Source organism: Eleginops maclovinus, chromosome 20 (assembly GCF_036324505.1).
Source record: "Eleginops maclovinus isolate JMC-PN-2008 ecotype Puerto Natales chromosome 20, JC_Emac_rtc_rv5, whole genome shotgun sequence".
NCBI classification, from domain to species: Eukaryota; Metazoa; Chordata; class Actinopteri; order Perciformes; family Eleginopidae; genus Eleginops; species Eleginops maclovinus.
This window is the reverse complement of record NC_086368.1, coordinates 4,482,437-4,500,092: the sequence shown is the minus strand read 5'-3', so window position 1 is coordinate 4,500,092 and position 17,656 is coordinate 4,482,437. Positions and strand designations below refer to the sequence as shown.

Here is a 17,656-nt window from a genome sequence, read left to right as displayed (position 1 = left end):
CCATTTTGTTCTTTGCTATTGAGTCAGACCTTTAAAGTTGTATATTACTTACATTTCTTTTTTTGTGAGTTAGTTTAGTAATGTTAGTGAGTAGCTGAATGACCTAATCTTAGCAAACACTGCTCAACTTTACGGCTTGTTCGTCGTTGAGGCTGAGTGGGCTTTTTGCTAGTGGCTGCTGTTAGCCTAACTTAGTTAACGTTAGCTGCGCTCCACTGGTACCTAGCCGTTCACATTCCCATTGAGCTTGAAGACGACGAAGGAGTTGTTCTGCCAGGTGCTAGGCCCACCGGAGAACCGGGAGCTGCCACTACCTCATCAGTCTCTGTAAGTGCGGCTGAACCGGTAATAATAAGGTAGGCCTTTACGGTATCTTGTATTCAGGGGTGCATTTCCCGAAAGAGTCGTGAAACTACTACCATTGTCACATGATAGAGAGACTATCATTTTGAACGCTCTCTCTCCACAGTTACGATGGTAGTTGCTCAACGACGCTTTCGTGAAATGCAGTCCTGGCCCGCTGTGGCATGGTGGCATGGAGTTCAACTTCTGAATTGTGGGATTTGCTTACTGTATTGTACTATAGGCTACTACACCTGGCTTATGTGATCTCTCTTAGTTAGTAAGTTAGCAGGTAGGTGCACTTTAAACGACTCACTTACAGCGAATATATGTGTACTACTTCAACAGCCCCTCGCGTGTGCACGCACGACCGGGCCCCACCAGTCTTTTCGTGCCAGCGACGCCACTGGTAGTGCCTATAGACTAATGGAGAGATGGCACAGCGAAGGGGCTGCCCAGGTTCTGATTCCCTGGAGCACTTGGGTCTCAGCAGGGGAATCTTTCCAGTAACGAGTCCACACCCTTCGGTTCCCAAGCCAAATCCCATATCTATTTCCTCTCACCTTTATGTATTGTTTTATTTTGTTTTTCTCTTTGCATTAATACTTATGGAAAGTGCTTTGAATTGCTATTGTGTCTTGAATTAAATGTGCTATATTAAAAAACCTATAATGTTACTTTTCACATTCAATATATTGTTGCTTTCATCTTTCATGGACTCCACAAAGAAGGACAGGAAAGAGGACATTTTTTATAAAGTGTGTAGGGTGTGTTTTCGTTCACTTGGAAACAAGCTGGGAACACAACATTGAAACTGAGATGTGATGGAATGTTATTCAGTCAGTGATTTGTCATCCTTGACTCATTTTAAACAAAGAGTTACGAGTATGAATGTGTCCAGAGTGCATGTGTGTGTGTGTGTGTGTGTGTGTCTGTGTGTGGGATGGTATAAGGGCATGATTTTCGCAAATTTCGTAACATAGTGTGACTCAGAAAGACAGTTTTATGTGATAAATCTCGGCAGTTTGCAATATAATTGCACATCAATTGTGATGAGCACCTTATAATCTCGTCATAATGGGGAAGAAAAACAAGAATAAGGAAATTACAACACAAATAATTATATGTGTATAAGGTATATATAAGGTTTAGTGAAACACCTTAAAAGAAGCTTAGCTGGTTTCCATGTTAACTATTTTCAGACCTCCTTCGGCCATAGTGTGTGTAAAGAGTATTTTACACAATGTGATAATCATAACTTCAACTATATTTCTTTTTTTCATTTTTCATTTTTAAATCATTCATTCATCATGTATTTCTGTAAAGATGTTTTATCAGTGCAGCAAGCATTCCATATTTGCCAATCATATTATAATAATATAAGAGCAGAATTATTTTCAGTTATTTCGACGGCTTTAAGGTTTCGATTATTATTCTTATTTATTTAGAGTAAGGATGCGTGTATATTTGTATGCGTTAAAAGGGGCAACCATAATCCTGTTTTAATATAAATTAAAGAAACGTTGGATTTCATTTTCTAAGCCGTATGATCATTTACAAAATGGTAGCTTCACAAAAACAGAGGGTTCAACATATGGCTTTCAATTATCTTTATTTGTGTGATTATGACTTTGATACACCATATAAAAAGATGCAGTCCCGCTTTCACATCATTTGAATGCGCAACACTTCATCAGGAGCAGGTCCGAGCATTGATAGATGATTGATACATGGATTTCATGGTGCAATTAAAGCTAAGCGATTGAGACTAAAGTTCAAATTGGACCCTGAACATCAATCTAAAGATAAAAGTTGTATATAAGAGTTCAAAATGTGTATCTACTTTTAGATGTAAGCTTTGAAAATCAAGTAAGTGGTGTTCATCTGTGAACCCAGCCCACATTTCTTGGATAATGTTGCACATGTTAATTATCATGCAATTATCAAAAGGCTTTTTGTTGGAGGAACCAGGGCGGTGCCAAGTGTAAGGGTTTCACAGTCCGACTCTTTTAACAGTAATGTTCTTTTGAGATGATAAATGTACATTTTAATTGTATTTGTGTTTATGCCTCGTGGGGAGCAGCTTGCTTTACCTGATTTTAATCAGTATACATGATTACAGGCTTACATTGTTTGTTACATTTGTAAAGTTAAAATGTTGCAATTTCAAGTAAAGTGACTTCCATTAAATTTCCCTGAGCTAAGTAGCACTTAGCATCTTTCCATTATACCAATATTTAACACCACAACAGGATTAGTAGCAGTACCGAGGAAAAGGCCATGATGCAAAGTGGAAAGAAAACATGTCTCAGTTAAAATCACAGTTGATAGTCGTACTTGCAGCTACTTTTTGTAAATACTGTAGCCCCCATTGATTAAAACCAATTTGGTCTTCCTTCTGAAAATCCCCGAATGATTTGAAAGTAAAAACGCCTCATAAAGAATTATAAACCTGACGATTTGTTTCGTAAAGAGTTTACGGCTGGACGTTGATGATGCGACTGGCCTTGATGTCCCTGAAGGTGGAGCAGTCGAAGTCGGCCACCAGAGTCCTCTTACCGGACTTGTAGGGAACGAAAGAGAACATGACACGAATACGGTTCTTTGGCTTCAAGTCTGGCATCCTGCAGGAAACACAAAGAGTAATCATATCAAAAAGACTCTGAATGGCTCAGTTTGTGAATAATCCTACATCTGTTATTCAGAGTTTTGATAGGCAACACAACTTTTAACTAATGCTTTGGCAATCGAACCTCAAAACCTTCTTTGCTGCCAATTCAACTTTATCTATATTCAAAACAGCCAGTCATTACAGGAAAACACACGAGAACCAGGGGACACTTAAAAGTGACGCACACAGCTGGGACCGGAGCACTTGGTGCAATGGGGATTAAGAATTGTCGCTGTTGGCAGAGTTAGTCTGTTCATAGTTCTAAGTGTTTTGTCAGTTTATGTTAGCTAGCTAGCTTACAGCAGATCTGCAATAATGTTGGAAGGAATGTTACAACACATTGTTAAATAAGACGATAAAACATTACATAGTAGTTTCCTGTGATAGTGATTGTCGGCCATCTTTTTTGGGGGGGGGCAAGCAGTGCCTTTACTAATAGTACAGATGAGCAGATGAGAAGTAGGGAGACAGAGGGGAAGAAGCAAGGCCGGATTCGAACCTGGGGACCAGTATATGGCCGCCTGCTCTACCCACTGAGCTATAGGACGGCCATTGTTGGCCATCTTTATAATCCACTAGTAACCTGCCTTAAACCATTTAGCATTTAACCTGTGAGGTAATGTCACACACACACACACACACACACACATACACACTAACCTGAACACCACTTGGTTTCTCATCAGTCCACTTCCGGAGAAGGTCAGAGTGCAGTTGGTCAGCGTCTCGTTGTCTGTCGGGTTCAGGAAAATCAGCTTGACTCTTGTCTTACGTTCCACTTTGACATTCCTGGAAACCTGGGACACATTTTAACAGACTTTTAAAAAAACATTTGTCATGAATCATCACTAGCTAGATGTATTAAGACGAGATAAAAACCTATATTAAAGGTGTTTTTTTGAATGATAAGACGTTTCCAATAAATGGTTATATCTTCTAATATCATCACTGTCAACAGTCAGTGTTTGTAGTTATGTAACGAAAACTTCATAAAAAGCACGCTATTGGGTTTGTGGTTTTGATGCTGTGCTTAGAGGCACATTTCAATTGGTTCAATAATATGTTTTATGAATACATACCTGCAAAGTAAATTGAACATTTTATTCTTAGCACACAAATAAAGATGATTTGAAGGACAAAAGCCTAAAGGCTTATTCTATACTGGTTATATTTATAAATAAATATTTGCTCAAAGTTTTTGAATAATGTTTTTTGTGACTGTTTGTGACAGAAATGTTTGACTGACCATGAGGGAGATGGCAGGTTGTTTCAGCACAACGTTATCCTCAGCTAAGTACACGCTGTCGGGCCTCTGTTTATCCGTGACCAAAGCTGAGACCTTCAAGCTGTAACAGTCCACCATGGCCTTATGGTACGCCAAGAATGGGATTCGGATCGGGATGACCAAATCTACAAGAGACAGAGGAAGAGAGAGGGAGAATTCAAGGAAGTTGTAAATTCCACAAGGGAAATACATATTACCCAGCGTAGTGTTCAAATGGTACTTCAATACCTTGTCAGTCCGTGACGTCATTGGCCCCTAATATACTTTTTAAAAATAGCTAAATCAACTACAGTATGAACACTTGAATAGCCCTTATTTAACTCATACTGCACTAAAAGTTATTAAATCAACACTGTATTCTGTCTTTATACATCCATGCCCTCTACTTATGATTGTTTTACAGCGACGTTGTTTGAGTGTTTTCTAACAAATACGTGATTTTGTCAAATCTGAGAATAGTTTTTCATAAATTACAGTCGTAATTAAATTGACTCAACTCCTACACTTAAAAACAGTTTAGACATTTGTATTTTATTTGAGAATTTCCATTTTATCCTTTTACTTTCACTTTAGTTTTTGCAGTGTGATATTTCTACTTTTACATTTTAATGTAACTCCACCACATTATGCATGGGGAGTGTCTGAGTATTTTTTGAATAACCACTTTTGATATTGGAGAGCAACGTTTTAAATAAAAAATCCCTGCCCAACTCAATTATCTGCAGAAAGGGTGATCGGCAGCAATCTGCTATCCCACCCATACGGCAGGGAAGATTGTGGCGGACCCCTCCCAATCCTCGATCAATCCTCACAGAGCGTTGTTGTTTTCTGCTACATTTAATAGTTTAGTAATCAAAGGGAAAGAAACTGACTTTTTTTCTGTAAATCTATCACTTTACTAGAAAGGTATCCCTAGCAGAAGATTCACCTCTCCTGGGCAGCAGTTTCTTGTCCTTCACCTCGGTCTGGATGTTCACGGTCGCCACACCATTGTACCTCATGGCCTGGACGCTGATGTTGACGGAAAGCGACCTGATGGAGCTGCTCTCACTTCCTAACACCAGCCTCAGTTTCACATCCTTACCGTTCCTCGGCGGAGTCACCTGTAGCACACACATTAGAGGACATAATGTTATATAATACAGATTCTGAGTTTGGTGCATTCAGAAGACACTAAAGTCCTTAACAAAGTATGAGAATAAACAACATGAAAATGCACATTTCAGTGATTATTATATGTCGAAAGGGATTGTGAACGATTAGATCTGGTATGAGTTGCCTTTGCTTTAGTTCAAACATGTAGATTTGGGGTTGTTTCATAAATACAGGTACAACTCAACCTGTTCTGCACAACGAGATTGGTTGATGCTATTATTTGAATTGCAAAAGCTGGTAAATTAAACATATATTTTGTGACGAGGCGGAAATAAGCATTGCGCAGGTTTCCTCGACAAAAAATCCAATGGTATTTATCCACTGGATTTTGGAAAGTTTCAAAAAATAGGATCTCTGGTAAACACACCTTTATGATTCAAGACTTGTTCAGTGGGATAATGTCCACATATTAACACCACTTTTCTTTTTTTTTAAAAGCTAACATTAGGACATAAGGGAAACAACATCTCATTGCATGTCGCCATTGCCAAGATATCAAACCACAAAACATATTCAAATAACATTGACTTCAAGTTGAAGTGTTAAAATGATGATTCATTTCCTGCACTCTATAGCTCTAAGGGAAAATTCTGGTCGTTTTTTTGATGCAAAATAAATAAACAGAAACATTGACTTTAATAAATGTATTATGTCAACAGATTTCACATAACTGTGTGAGGTTAGTTGAAAGCAAAAATAGCAAGTTCAAATTAAAAACATTAGGTTAACCCTAATATTATTGCTTTCAACAGACCTTAAACAGTTACGCGATCATTTTATGACATAATATATTTAATTAAAGTCAATGTTTCGTTTGTTTTCACTGTGTACAGTTTGTACTGTTACAGAATATGGTCATAAGTCTTTTTTCTCAGAATTCTGCTCTAAAGGGAAACTTCCGGGACTTTCTGTGATGCACCTCTTCAAAATGCATGATCACTGGCAGGGTAACTGCATCCGGACTTCCTGTGGTTCCATTCTCGTCCTCCTCTTCACTCTCCTCATCTTCTTCCTCATCACTATGGGTGCCCTCTGCCTCTTCAACCTCAGCATTGTCCTCTGTTGGATCGTCCTCCTCGTCCTCCTCCGTCACTCCGTTCATCACTCCGTTCATCCCCAACTCCTCATCATCATCAACTTCGGAGTAATCTTTGGTTTTGGCGTAGTTAAAGACTGCCCTCTCCTCCTTTGATCCTGTAAATTGAGTTTTGAGTCAATTTCCAGAGACACCAACAGAACAGACAGCTGTTTACATAAAGCATTTAGACCTTTGACTTCAGCAAAAGTAGAAACACCAAAGTGTAGAAACAGTCAAAGTCCTAAACTGTACTATTTGTAAAGTAAAACTATACAAATATTTCCTTCCAAAGGAATACTACAGAAAGTATAATTCATCATACTACACTGGCTCAAAATAACATTTCAAATGATATTATAAATATGAATGCGTTAATGCATTTGTCACTTTCCTGCTGGAGTTGGTAAAGTAGGAGTTTATTTTTCATTGACTATATAAGCTGCTGAGTAACTTGGGACCTGTGAAAATACACAATCATTGATTTGTTGATTATATTTTGTGTTATTGTTTTGAAACTTCAATTAAACAAAGTGATCTAACGAAAGTAGTTCAATTAAAAGCACAATAATGGTCTGAATTGTGGTGAAGTAAAACATTAAAGTGAAACACAAGTACCTCAATATTGTACTTAAGTACAGTATTTGCCATAATGCCATTAGTTAAGATGCATGAGACAAACCTTTATTTATCCCCATATGGACATTCAGTTTTCAGAAGTATTAATTAAAAACAAAACAATATGTTAAGGTAAAACAAACGGAAGTTGAGTCTGCATATACACACTTGTTTTAAGATGCAAAGCTTGTCTCCATATGCACAATATCTACAGTTCAGTTTGAATGGAAATAAACATCATAATTCCCAGGTTCTAATAACTAACAATTTACTCAGGTCTAAAAAATTAAAATATAAACTACAGCAAAACAATTGTGCTAATGACACTATGGTGTAAGTAAAGATGCATTAATGAAGTAGATGTTGAGAACAATGAATTAAAACGGAATTTAAAATGCTATACTGGAATAAAATATTGTAATGGAATTTATGTTGACTGTAACGGATGTACTGTATGTGCTATGAGCAAATGAATGTGAAGACACTTTACAGAAAACAGGAAGTGTCCACATTCCTACCTTAAGAGGATAAAGATAAGTAGGATTGCAAAGAATGATATACTGTATACAGTATATGTGTCTATGTTTAGGCAACTACTCACCCTCTCTGTGTTTGTAACTGTCGGTGATGTCATTCCTCCTCCTTGAACCGACCGACTTGGTGGAGATATATTGACCCACCCTTCTTGTGTCAGTTGAGATTTTCACCTGTGATTTGTCAGCTTTGACCTGCCAGATCATAAAGAGAATAGAAACAAAATGCCAGAAATCATAACACAAATGTTTTTGAAAAATGTTTTTTTTTTATTCACTGAATGTTTGAGGCTCACTGACCAGCCAGTCGACACAGTCGGCGTTGACCTCAGCGAAGACAAATGGGGTGTCATATTTTTGGTTCGTCTCTCCATTATGGATGGCTTTCACCGGGGAAGGACCACAGCAGTAAACACCTGCAGGGGGAGAAAGGGTAAAAAATCAAAACAGTTCATTTTTGTGTAATGGGACTTTTTTTTTCAATAATTCAAAATGTCTGACATTGGCGCCGACTGGTGTTCAATATAAGAATGACACACCAAAAACTTGCAAGTTCTGCAAATATGATGCGAATAACCTTATAAATACATTCCAAAGCCTGCAGAAACGTATCCAGAAACTATGGACCTTCAGAGAAATGTTTCAGAATGGTTTGGGTCGTGAGGCCTTAATTTTAAGGGTTGTAATAAAAATACAGTTGGCTGAATTCTCAGGATTGTATTCATTTCTGTGAAGGAAACTAAATAAATATTTTTACTAGAGAATATATAAACTTTTTATATGATAAATAATAATCTGCTCTATATTCACCAAATCACTCTGCAACAGTTGTGTTCATTTAGAAGAAGACATTCTCTATTAACCTGGGTTTCGGCTAGTTTACACAGTACAAATATACTCATGCAGAAACAGGAGCTACAGTATAACCAGGGTAGCCCCTCCGTATACGCAGAACACGCACAGTGCGTAGCGCATCATATTGCGCAGTTTTTAGCCATTATTTTTGATCAAATGATCCTCTCAAGTATAGTTAATATTATTAAGCCCCAGAGGGAAAAAAAGTGTTTTATTTAATATAATAAAAATGTGTTTCTATAGTTGGGAGAGTCCTCACCGTTGCTCTCCTCCTGTGGTGTTGGATCCACAACTTGCCAACCGTCATATGTTCCATTATTTGCAAGATCAGGCCGCCTCATCCACGCCTCCGTCCACACATGGAAGTTCCTAAAACACGAAGTAACATTCATATAGAACTGGATGATATTTGAATAAACAGTATCGTCTTTCAAGAGAATCAATCGGTAACATAGCCACCACTTTAATACAAACCTGATGCTGAGTAGGATCTTAGTGAATATCATCTGAAGATTGCGCTGTTGTTTGACATCATATTTTGCATTACTACTTGCTTCATTTTTATTTTATGTGTACGGAAATATGATTTTTTTCTCTTTTATTTCCCTAATGTTCATTTACAGTTCTTAATGAAATGAGAAAACGTTTTTAAATTCAGTAGCCTATGTATTTCACTTAAGGGGATCAAAAATAGGCTTTTCAACGTGGTAATAAAATAAGTGTATTGAATTACCAGAAAGCAAGATTTATTGTGATTTTTATCCTGACATGAAAACTGAGCGACATTTTGAAAAACGTGCATCATTCAGCCCCAACTCTCTGGAAGTGCTTATCATTTTACTGTTACTGTTGTCTGATTTACAAGCATATTGTTCTTCTGTGTTGCACCCTTTAAGGCTCCGATTCGTTAGGCAATGAGGATGTCATTTTTTTATTGGCAGTCTAAATGAGTATTTATACGGGGCGTTTCTTTGTCTATTTATAGGCAAATGTGGGCGTTACGTGAAGTCCGCAAAAGCTGCGCCGTATTCCCAGTTGATTATGATTTATAAATAGAGAAAACGGCGTGCGCACTGTTTTATAAATCTGAATATTTTTTGCGTATGCATTTCCTTTATGCTTACATACACCATCTTTTTACTTGAATGCTACGCAATGTGTTATAAATGAGGCCCCTGGTATGTGTTGTTGATGACACAATTGCTCTGCATGAAGTTGTTTGGAACAGCAGTTGTGTAGAAATCTGTTACCAGTGTTTGGAACGTGGATGTGTGTGTTTGTGTTTGACACACTTCGAGCACTCTATGATTGGTGCAAAAAGTGCACCAACTTAAAGAAATAACACCAATCAATTTCTACATATCCACAAAGGATTATTTAGTGACTTTCAGCATGATGTTTCAGTTAATGCTCACAGAAACAGCCTTAGACCCCCCTGGTGACGGTAAGATGGACCAACGTGTTTGCTGAACGAAGTTGTGTGTACTGGATAAAAGTTGTGCAACATATATGTTATTATAAGATATTGCCAACTCTCACCAAATACTGTCATTGGATTTTTTCAGTACGACTCCGTTGTCGGCGTGGTACTCATCAATGGTCAGATTTCCGTTGGTGTCGTGGGCTGACTGGAAGTTGGTGACCACACGGCAGGGGATGCCCAGCAGGCGCATCACTGAAACCATAAAACAAAGATTTGAATCAGAATTTGTCGTCAATTGAATATCACATTTGCCCCTTCAGTGTGAGAGAGAGCCAGTCTTTCAAAATAAAAGCTCAACGAAGTAACTGTATCCTTACTGGAAGCTTAAGATGAGGGTTGTGTTTCGAAATAAAAGCTGCAGGAAGCAACTAAACAGCTACTCTTATCAATGCATGTCAGAGAATGTTCTAGTTTATTTAATGCTGTAACAATACCCTACAGCAGTTGTGTTAAACTCAATTTAACTTAGGGCCATAGGAAAATGGGACTTGACATTTTTTTGTGACTTAAATGATGCTTGCATTAATGGTAAATGATGCTACATTGTTTTGATTGCTATTACACATTTACCCCTCCAGGGTGAGCAACACCCCTCCACTTCTCATCAGGACCCTGCTCACCTGTCAGGGTTCTTTTCTCCTTAATGACAGGCTCGCTGCACATCACCCCCAACATATTAAAACTGTTACCTGAGCACATGACCCCGGCGAAAACCCAGCACTGTCCGTACTTGACGGGTTTTGATCCATGGTTATACCATTTCTGCAGGATGGGGTAACTTCCGCTCCACTTAGTGGGGTTGGTGCCACCAGAATATGAAGATGACCAATTTCCCATCACGACCCCACGATCATCAACAGAATTGATCTGGAAGAAAACAAGGAATTCATCTTTAATGTGGATTTTTCTCCTCAAAGTTACAACTTTATTTGGTCAGATTTGAAGAAGATGAAATGCATTGATCACCCATGGGGGAAATTCAGTGTCCACTCTGTTTCACATAGGGAACATTCGCTACTTCATCTATCTGCTGTCTTTCTTCTTCGCTTTCTTTATTGATGCTAAAATGTACAGAACTAGTACTGCTCCCCAAGGTTTACGACCTAAAGCAAACTTTTGAACACTATTCCATGTTAAAATGAAGGCTCAGTCAGGGAAAGAAGTATGTGTAAAAACATCTGTGCATATGTGATGGTTAATTATAAAGAAACTTGCTAAACATCTTGGTGATAGCTGCCAAGTTATTCTAACCAAATACAGTACTGTATAACACAACATTTACAATGCATTATATAACACATTGCTTCATGTTTTGCATTATCAGTTAAACTGTTGAGAGGGCTGAAAGGTAAAAAGAACGATCCTATATGTTTGTTATATTTTATTTATTTAGCCACTATTCAGCTAAAGACAGGCACAATCACTGCAAACTTTGAGATTAAGCACAAGGCCTCTGACCAAATAAAGAGTAATTAGGATTTAAGTTTCGCTGAAGTAGAAATCCCCTGATCAAGTGGGATTTGCTCTGACTTTCACTCAACAGAAAATAAAACCTGGGTAGAACAGGGTGTGTTTCAGCTTATGCCAGCTGCATAAAGACAGAGTTAGCTGCTATTCAAGGCTGATTCTGTGAGAATTCTCAGCCTTTGTCGAGACACAGTGCTTAAAGGCGCCTCTGAGAAAAAGGGTTTCTAGAGAAATCCCCCTGGACGCACACTCTGAATTGATAAGGTAAAGAAAAGGTACACTGAAACATTGACTTTAACTAAATGTATCATGTCAACAATATGAGGTTTTTTGCTAGCAATAATATGAAGTATTTTGTATGTAACTTGATATTATTGCTCTTAACTACCTGATACAATTATGGGAAATCTGTTAACATCATACATTTAATTGAAGTCAACGTTTTAGTTTTAAGAAGCAGCTAAAGCATTGTGCTGACTACCTAGGGACGATCACTGGAAGTTGGGTCAACAGAAATAAATTGTAATACTGTAGCAAAAGCAGCAAAACATCCAACCCATTTGGATTGGGAGAACCTAAAACGACTCCCTGCCATCATCTCCTGCTTTAAGGTCAAATTGCACAACCGCCATCACCTTCACATTCCGGTTTGCCCACAATTCATTACATATACCAGAATCCTACAGGATCGCCTGAAACAGATGTAGTACGTCAGCTGCCTTAAAACAGCAGTTAATAACCTGATATGCCAGAGCTTAGTTAGTGGAGGTTGAACCTGGCGGTGAACTTGGATAGACTCAATTTCAGTTCAGATAATCAGTAGGTCGATAAAACATACCCTTTATTAACAGTTGATACTTTCTTAAACACCAATCAAATCAATCAAGACATTGTGTATATGGAGTCTAGCAGGGTGACTCACATGATGCCAGCTCTATTCTGAGCAACTGAGGAGTTTATAACCATGACTAACCAAGCCATTAACTGCACAAAACCCACGGGTTAATGACTTATTGCTCCACTGGTCCAAATAACCTATAATACTCCCCCTCAACCAGACGTCTCGCAGTGGAGGAGATAAGATAATACATTTTTACATTGCCCCCCAGATTTAGAAAACAACCTATATTTTAATGCTTTTTCACACTCCGAGTCAGACCCCTTGTTTGCATGCAAAGAACGCTGTGCTATTTCCTCTGTCAGTGTCTCTCTGGTCTGACCAGTAGACTCACACACACAAGTATAGACTGTGTTGAAAACTCCGTGTAACAACTGGCTTGGAACTTTTGTGTTGTTAACCCTTTGTGAACTGGGTTACATGTGCACAAAAAAAAAACACATTATAAATTCCATTTTACTATCGCTGCACGTGCCTGGTGGGCCTGATAAAGCTGTAACAATGCTGATTTCTCCACCCTTGATGCCAGGCCTATGCTTATACTTGTATACTGTTTGGTTGGACTTTTGTAACAGAGTATTTCTAAGCTTTGGTATTGTTGCTTTTCTTAAATAAAAGATGTGAGTATTTTTTTCACTTGGTATTTACTGTGAAACACAGAGAAGGACAACATTTCTGGATTTTGGATCCAAACTGCTATATAAGGGATTGTGGAATTGTGGAGAACAAATAAATGGAGTATATCATACCATGGCGCTGACCACACGGCTGACGTAGATGGGGTTACAGCGAGCGGAAACATCGTCGGCAGGGTCTTTACCATGTTTGAGGTTAAGGTCCAAAATCCTCAAACAAATCTTCACCATGTTGTCCTCAAACTGGAAGAGGGGAGAGGATTCTGAGTTATAGTTTTTATTATAATGCAGATGGGAATGTTGTTAAAACTTTAGAAGAGACATCATCTGCGCTTGGCAAGACATTCAAATTGATCAAATTCATACTTTAGGTACTAAAAAGCACAATGACATTTCTCAAGCTTTCCAAAAAAAGCCTGAATGTGGAATATTGGTTAAACAACTTCCAAACAATTATAAAACTGGAAGTTTAAGAAATGCACACAACTTGAAATTGGGTACTGGCAATTTTCCCCCCAGAAATATTTAAGATATTAAACATTCAGGAGGATTTTCAAAGTAAAACAATAAAGTGGTATTTTAATTTACATTAAGTATTCATAAGTGATTTCATTTGAAAATAACGTTTTAATTTGCTTGTAAAATAACAATGTTTTTGGACATGTTGACACGTGTGAGTTTGTGTGTACCTGTCCAAAGTCCCAGTCGACAGGGTGGATGTAGTTATTACTTCCTGTGTAAATGACTCCTTGTTCATTCAGCACATACTCATTTATCTCCTTCTCATCTTTCAGATACACCCAGTCATCTACAGACAGACAGACAGACAGACAGACAGAAGACAGACAGACAGTTGTATAGTAATAAAATACTTTGTTGAAAAAAATTCCTGCATTTAAAATCTTACTAAAGCAAAGAAATACAAATAAATCAATGTCAGTGGGGGGCAAATGTAATTTTCATGTAAGTTTAATTGTGTTAAGTTGCTAGTTGTTTAGTGCATTTCATTGTCTGAGTGTCAAACATTTGGATTGGAAAACACTTTTGAAATGTTTTTTTAAAATGAACTCAACTGATTTGCAATTTTCCTAGTATATTTTATGTCGTATTTTGTTAATCAGTAATATAATTCACATGAACCTTGTTACAGGTTAACAAGATGGTTTAAACTTTTTTTTCCCCCCAAGTAGCTTTAACAAATCTTGAAAGTATGACAGATGAAGCACCCACCGGGACACCAGGGGTTGTAGAGCACCACCAGCTTCCCCAGCAGCTTCTCCTTCCCGCCAAGTTTCACAGCGAGGATCCACTCCCCCACAGGGGTGACAGCAGGTGGGGTGAGGTTGAGGACCACAGTGTGCGGGGAGGAGTCCTTGAGAAGATCCGCCCTCCATACTCCTTTCGCTGATGGGGAGCGAGTCACCACATCTTGGACGCCGAAGAGTGAGAGCGTCCCCTGTTTCTCCGTTGGAATTGATCCTGCAGAGAGGAGCCACTGAAGTTAATGGAATGTTTTATTCTGTGTGACTGCAGAAGCCGAACACAGCCACAATTCATCATCCCTCTCCTTCCAAAAGGCACAGGAAGCCTTTCGACTTTATTTAAACTGCTACCATAGTCATTTCTTAGTCACATCAATGGAGATGCTCAGGTCAAGAAATTAAATGATAGGAGTTAAGTTTGAGGAGTTATGTCCAAACGGAGAATGACTGTCGAAACACAAGCCCCGTAGAGTGACGGTATCCTTACAGCGGGTCAGGATATGGCTTCTTTTTTTTATTTATAAAAGCCCCATAAATTGACTGTATCGTTACAGAAAGCTTAGGAAGGGGCATGTTTTAAAAAAGCAAGTCCCATTGAATTAATGTATCCTTACAAGATAAAAGCCCCATAAAGTAACTCTATTCTTAAATGTGTCATCATATTTATTTTTGAATACTAAGCGCATGCCTTTTTCTACAATAGTGTTATATGTTCTTCGTCTCTCTATACTTTGCTGTAACAACGTAAATTTTCCTTTTGCGATCTGATAACGGAATTCTGATTCTCATTACGGAAAGAGCAGGGAGGGGCGTGTCTTCAAAAATAAAAGCCCAAAAGAGTTTTTGTATCTTATAACAGCTGTAAAGATGGGTACAACTTTATTTAAATGTCAAAACAGCTGTTCTATTTTCATGTATCTCATAGATCACACATGCACAACTGTGTAGTAATGAAATATAAATGTCATTATTTAAATGTAATTTTACTCAAGACATACAAATGTGAAAAATTACAAGGTAATTTCTGTTTTGTTTTATCACCTAGCAAACTAATTTAGAACAAACTAAGTAATAATTAAGTGTTTAGATGGAAAAACAGATGCTCAAAGGTCAGATTCTGTCGTAACTCATTTTGAGTTCTTATTTAGTTTTAGCTATGTAGGAAAAACATAGACATGCAGCAATATGAATAATTTAAAGAAAGCCTGACCTGTCTTTGCAGTGAAGAGCAGCGGGTGCAGTTTAGGATCGAAAGGCTGCGTCACATTCAGGGTCAGTTTGAAGGGCTGACCTCGCCTCACGATCAGCTGATCCACAGAGATCTCGCTGGTGTGGTGCAGGAAGTTGTTGTTCCTAGGGTGGAGGTCAACTTCCTTAAAAACTGAAAATATAAAACGTGCAAATCTACATCAGGTTACCAAAGGAAAAACATAGAAGAAATACACATACAAAAAAAAGTATATAGGCTTTAAATGTGTATTCCACACATCCACACATTTTTTCAGTATAGAGTTATTTTTTTACTGTAAATTCCATTTCATATTATTACAACAACAGCATTCTTTATGACAAAAATAGATTTGTCTTTTGTTGCGACGGTCAAAGATGTGTTGATTCAAATAATTTAGTTTTATGGGTATGTACAGGACAGGCTGAAACATAAATATAAATTAATAAGAGAAACATAGGAAAAATTACAGAAACTAAAATGAAAAAGTTCTAAGAAATATTGGAGAAATTAGCCAGAAAATGTGTGGAAAATAATACAATGAAAAATATATGCAAATGTCAGAAAAATTCAAATAAATGTCCAGATAACATGTGACTAAATATCAGAAAATAAGTCAAACTCTGGTGTACTTACGAGGATGTCCAAAATATGCCATTTCACAAACTGTTTTCTTCCTTGAAACCTGGATGTAACTGAGAGCAGCTGACTGACAGGTGAGCTCTAATTGAGGTTTATATACTCTTAAAGCCCAGCCCTACGTCACATTTAAATAAAACATGTTTTGCAACCTGGAATTACTAACAATTCCTTAGAGCTCTGATTATAGGTGACTTGTCACTCTGCTGCCATGACATCATTTATCCTTCCTGGCTTTTGTTGCGAGACTTACAATGAATGTGTTTAAGTGGTTTCCCCCACATTTTATGATTGCATTTTAGACTTTTATTTAAAAAGTGTGCAGATCATATAAATATCTGTGAATGTTTATAAAAGTAAAAGCCAAAATGGTAGCACTTAAAGAGTCTAGCCCAACTAAAACAAATGCTCAATAGTGTTTTTAAAGCAAATATATCTGAATGTTTTTTGTTTTTCTGTGTTTGTATCTTATGCTTTTTTGCACTTATGGGATAAAAGCGTCAGCTAAATAAAACGTAATAATAATATAATAATAAACAATGTAATAAGCTTTGCAGACTGAATAAAAAAGGGGAAAAGTCAGTAATCAATACACAAGATACATAACATTATTGTACATTAGCTAAACTGGAACGCTTTTGAACTGCTGTGGAAACTCAAGCTTCATGAGACAAACTGGACAAATAAAAAATGAGTTGGTGCCAAAAAATAAAACCATATTCAAGAATAATTGGTTATTCTTTTAAACTTGCATGTTTGTGCAAAACTTGTAAATACTATTATAAGGTGTGTATTTCTAACTGATAATATTATACCACTACTACAACTAGGACAATATTCTGGATCACTATAACACCACCATTACGGGATCCAACCACGATGGGGTCACTGTGACCACGCCATGGTCCACCTGATTCATGCAGGCAGAAACTAAAACTCTGTGAACCTGTTTTAATGAGCTGTGAAGCAATGGAGGACCTTCAGGCGTGATTTGACTGTTTTGATTGGGATGTGTTCAGGACTGCTACACAAAGTTTGGATGAGTACACAGATGCTTTGACGGTATTTGTCATCTTCTGTGAGGACAGCTGTGTGCAAACACGCTCCAGGGCGAGTTATACCAACAACAAGCCATGGTTCACAGCCAAACGGATACAACTCAGGTTGCAAAGGGAGGAGGCATTTATGATAAGTGGTGATACGTCTAGATTTAGAAAGAATCCAAGTACAGGTTCAGCAAGGCGGTGAGTGATGCTAAAAGACTGTACTCTGAGAAACTACCACAACAGCTCTGCATCTGTCTGGCAGTTCACAAAATATAAGCCTATAAGGCAGGGGTGTCAAACTCAATTTCATCACGGGCCATATTAGCATTATGGTCTGCACTCAAAGGGCCGGTTTTCACTTTAAGACAATATAAATATACATATATATAAAATAATTTATTATATTACATTATTGCCTCTGCATTGGATAATTATTGGTTTTGGTAATAACTACATCTGAAAGC

At 37.7% G+C, this 17,656-nt stretch overlaps 1 protein-coding gene across 1 annotated transcript; it reads right to left on the bottom strand.

Annotated features, from left to right (window-relative positions):
- Positions 1–1,937: 1,937 nt before the first annotated feature.
- LOC134883159 (protein-glutamine gamma-glutamyltransferase 5-like) lies at positions 1,938–16,238 on the bottom strand. The gene is made up of 15 exons (XM_063911370.1): positions 16,144–16,238; positions 15,490–15,660; positions 14,248–14,496; positions 13,707–13,825; positions 13,132–13,260; positions 10,707–10,884; positions 10,074–10,209; positions 8,794–8,903; positions 7,980–8,095; positions 7,748–7,874; positions 6,373–6,647; positions 5,227–5,401; positions 4,260–4,423; positions 3,674–3,810; positions 1,938–2,966 (listed from the first exon to the last, which is right to left on the bottom strand). Exons 1-15 carry the CDS (start codon positions 16,163–16,165, stop codon positions 2,819–2,821), a joined length of 2,256 nt encoding a protein of 751 aa, XP_063767440.1. The 5' UTR covers positions 16,166–16,238; the 3' UTR covers positions 1,938–2,818.
- Between the last annotated feature and the right edge of the window lie 1,418 nt (positions 16,239–17,656).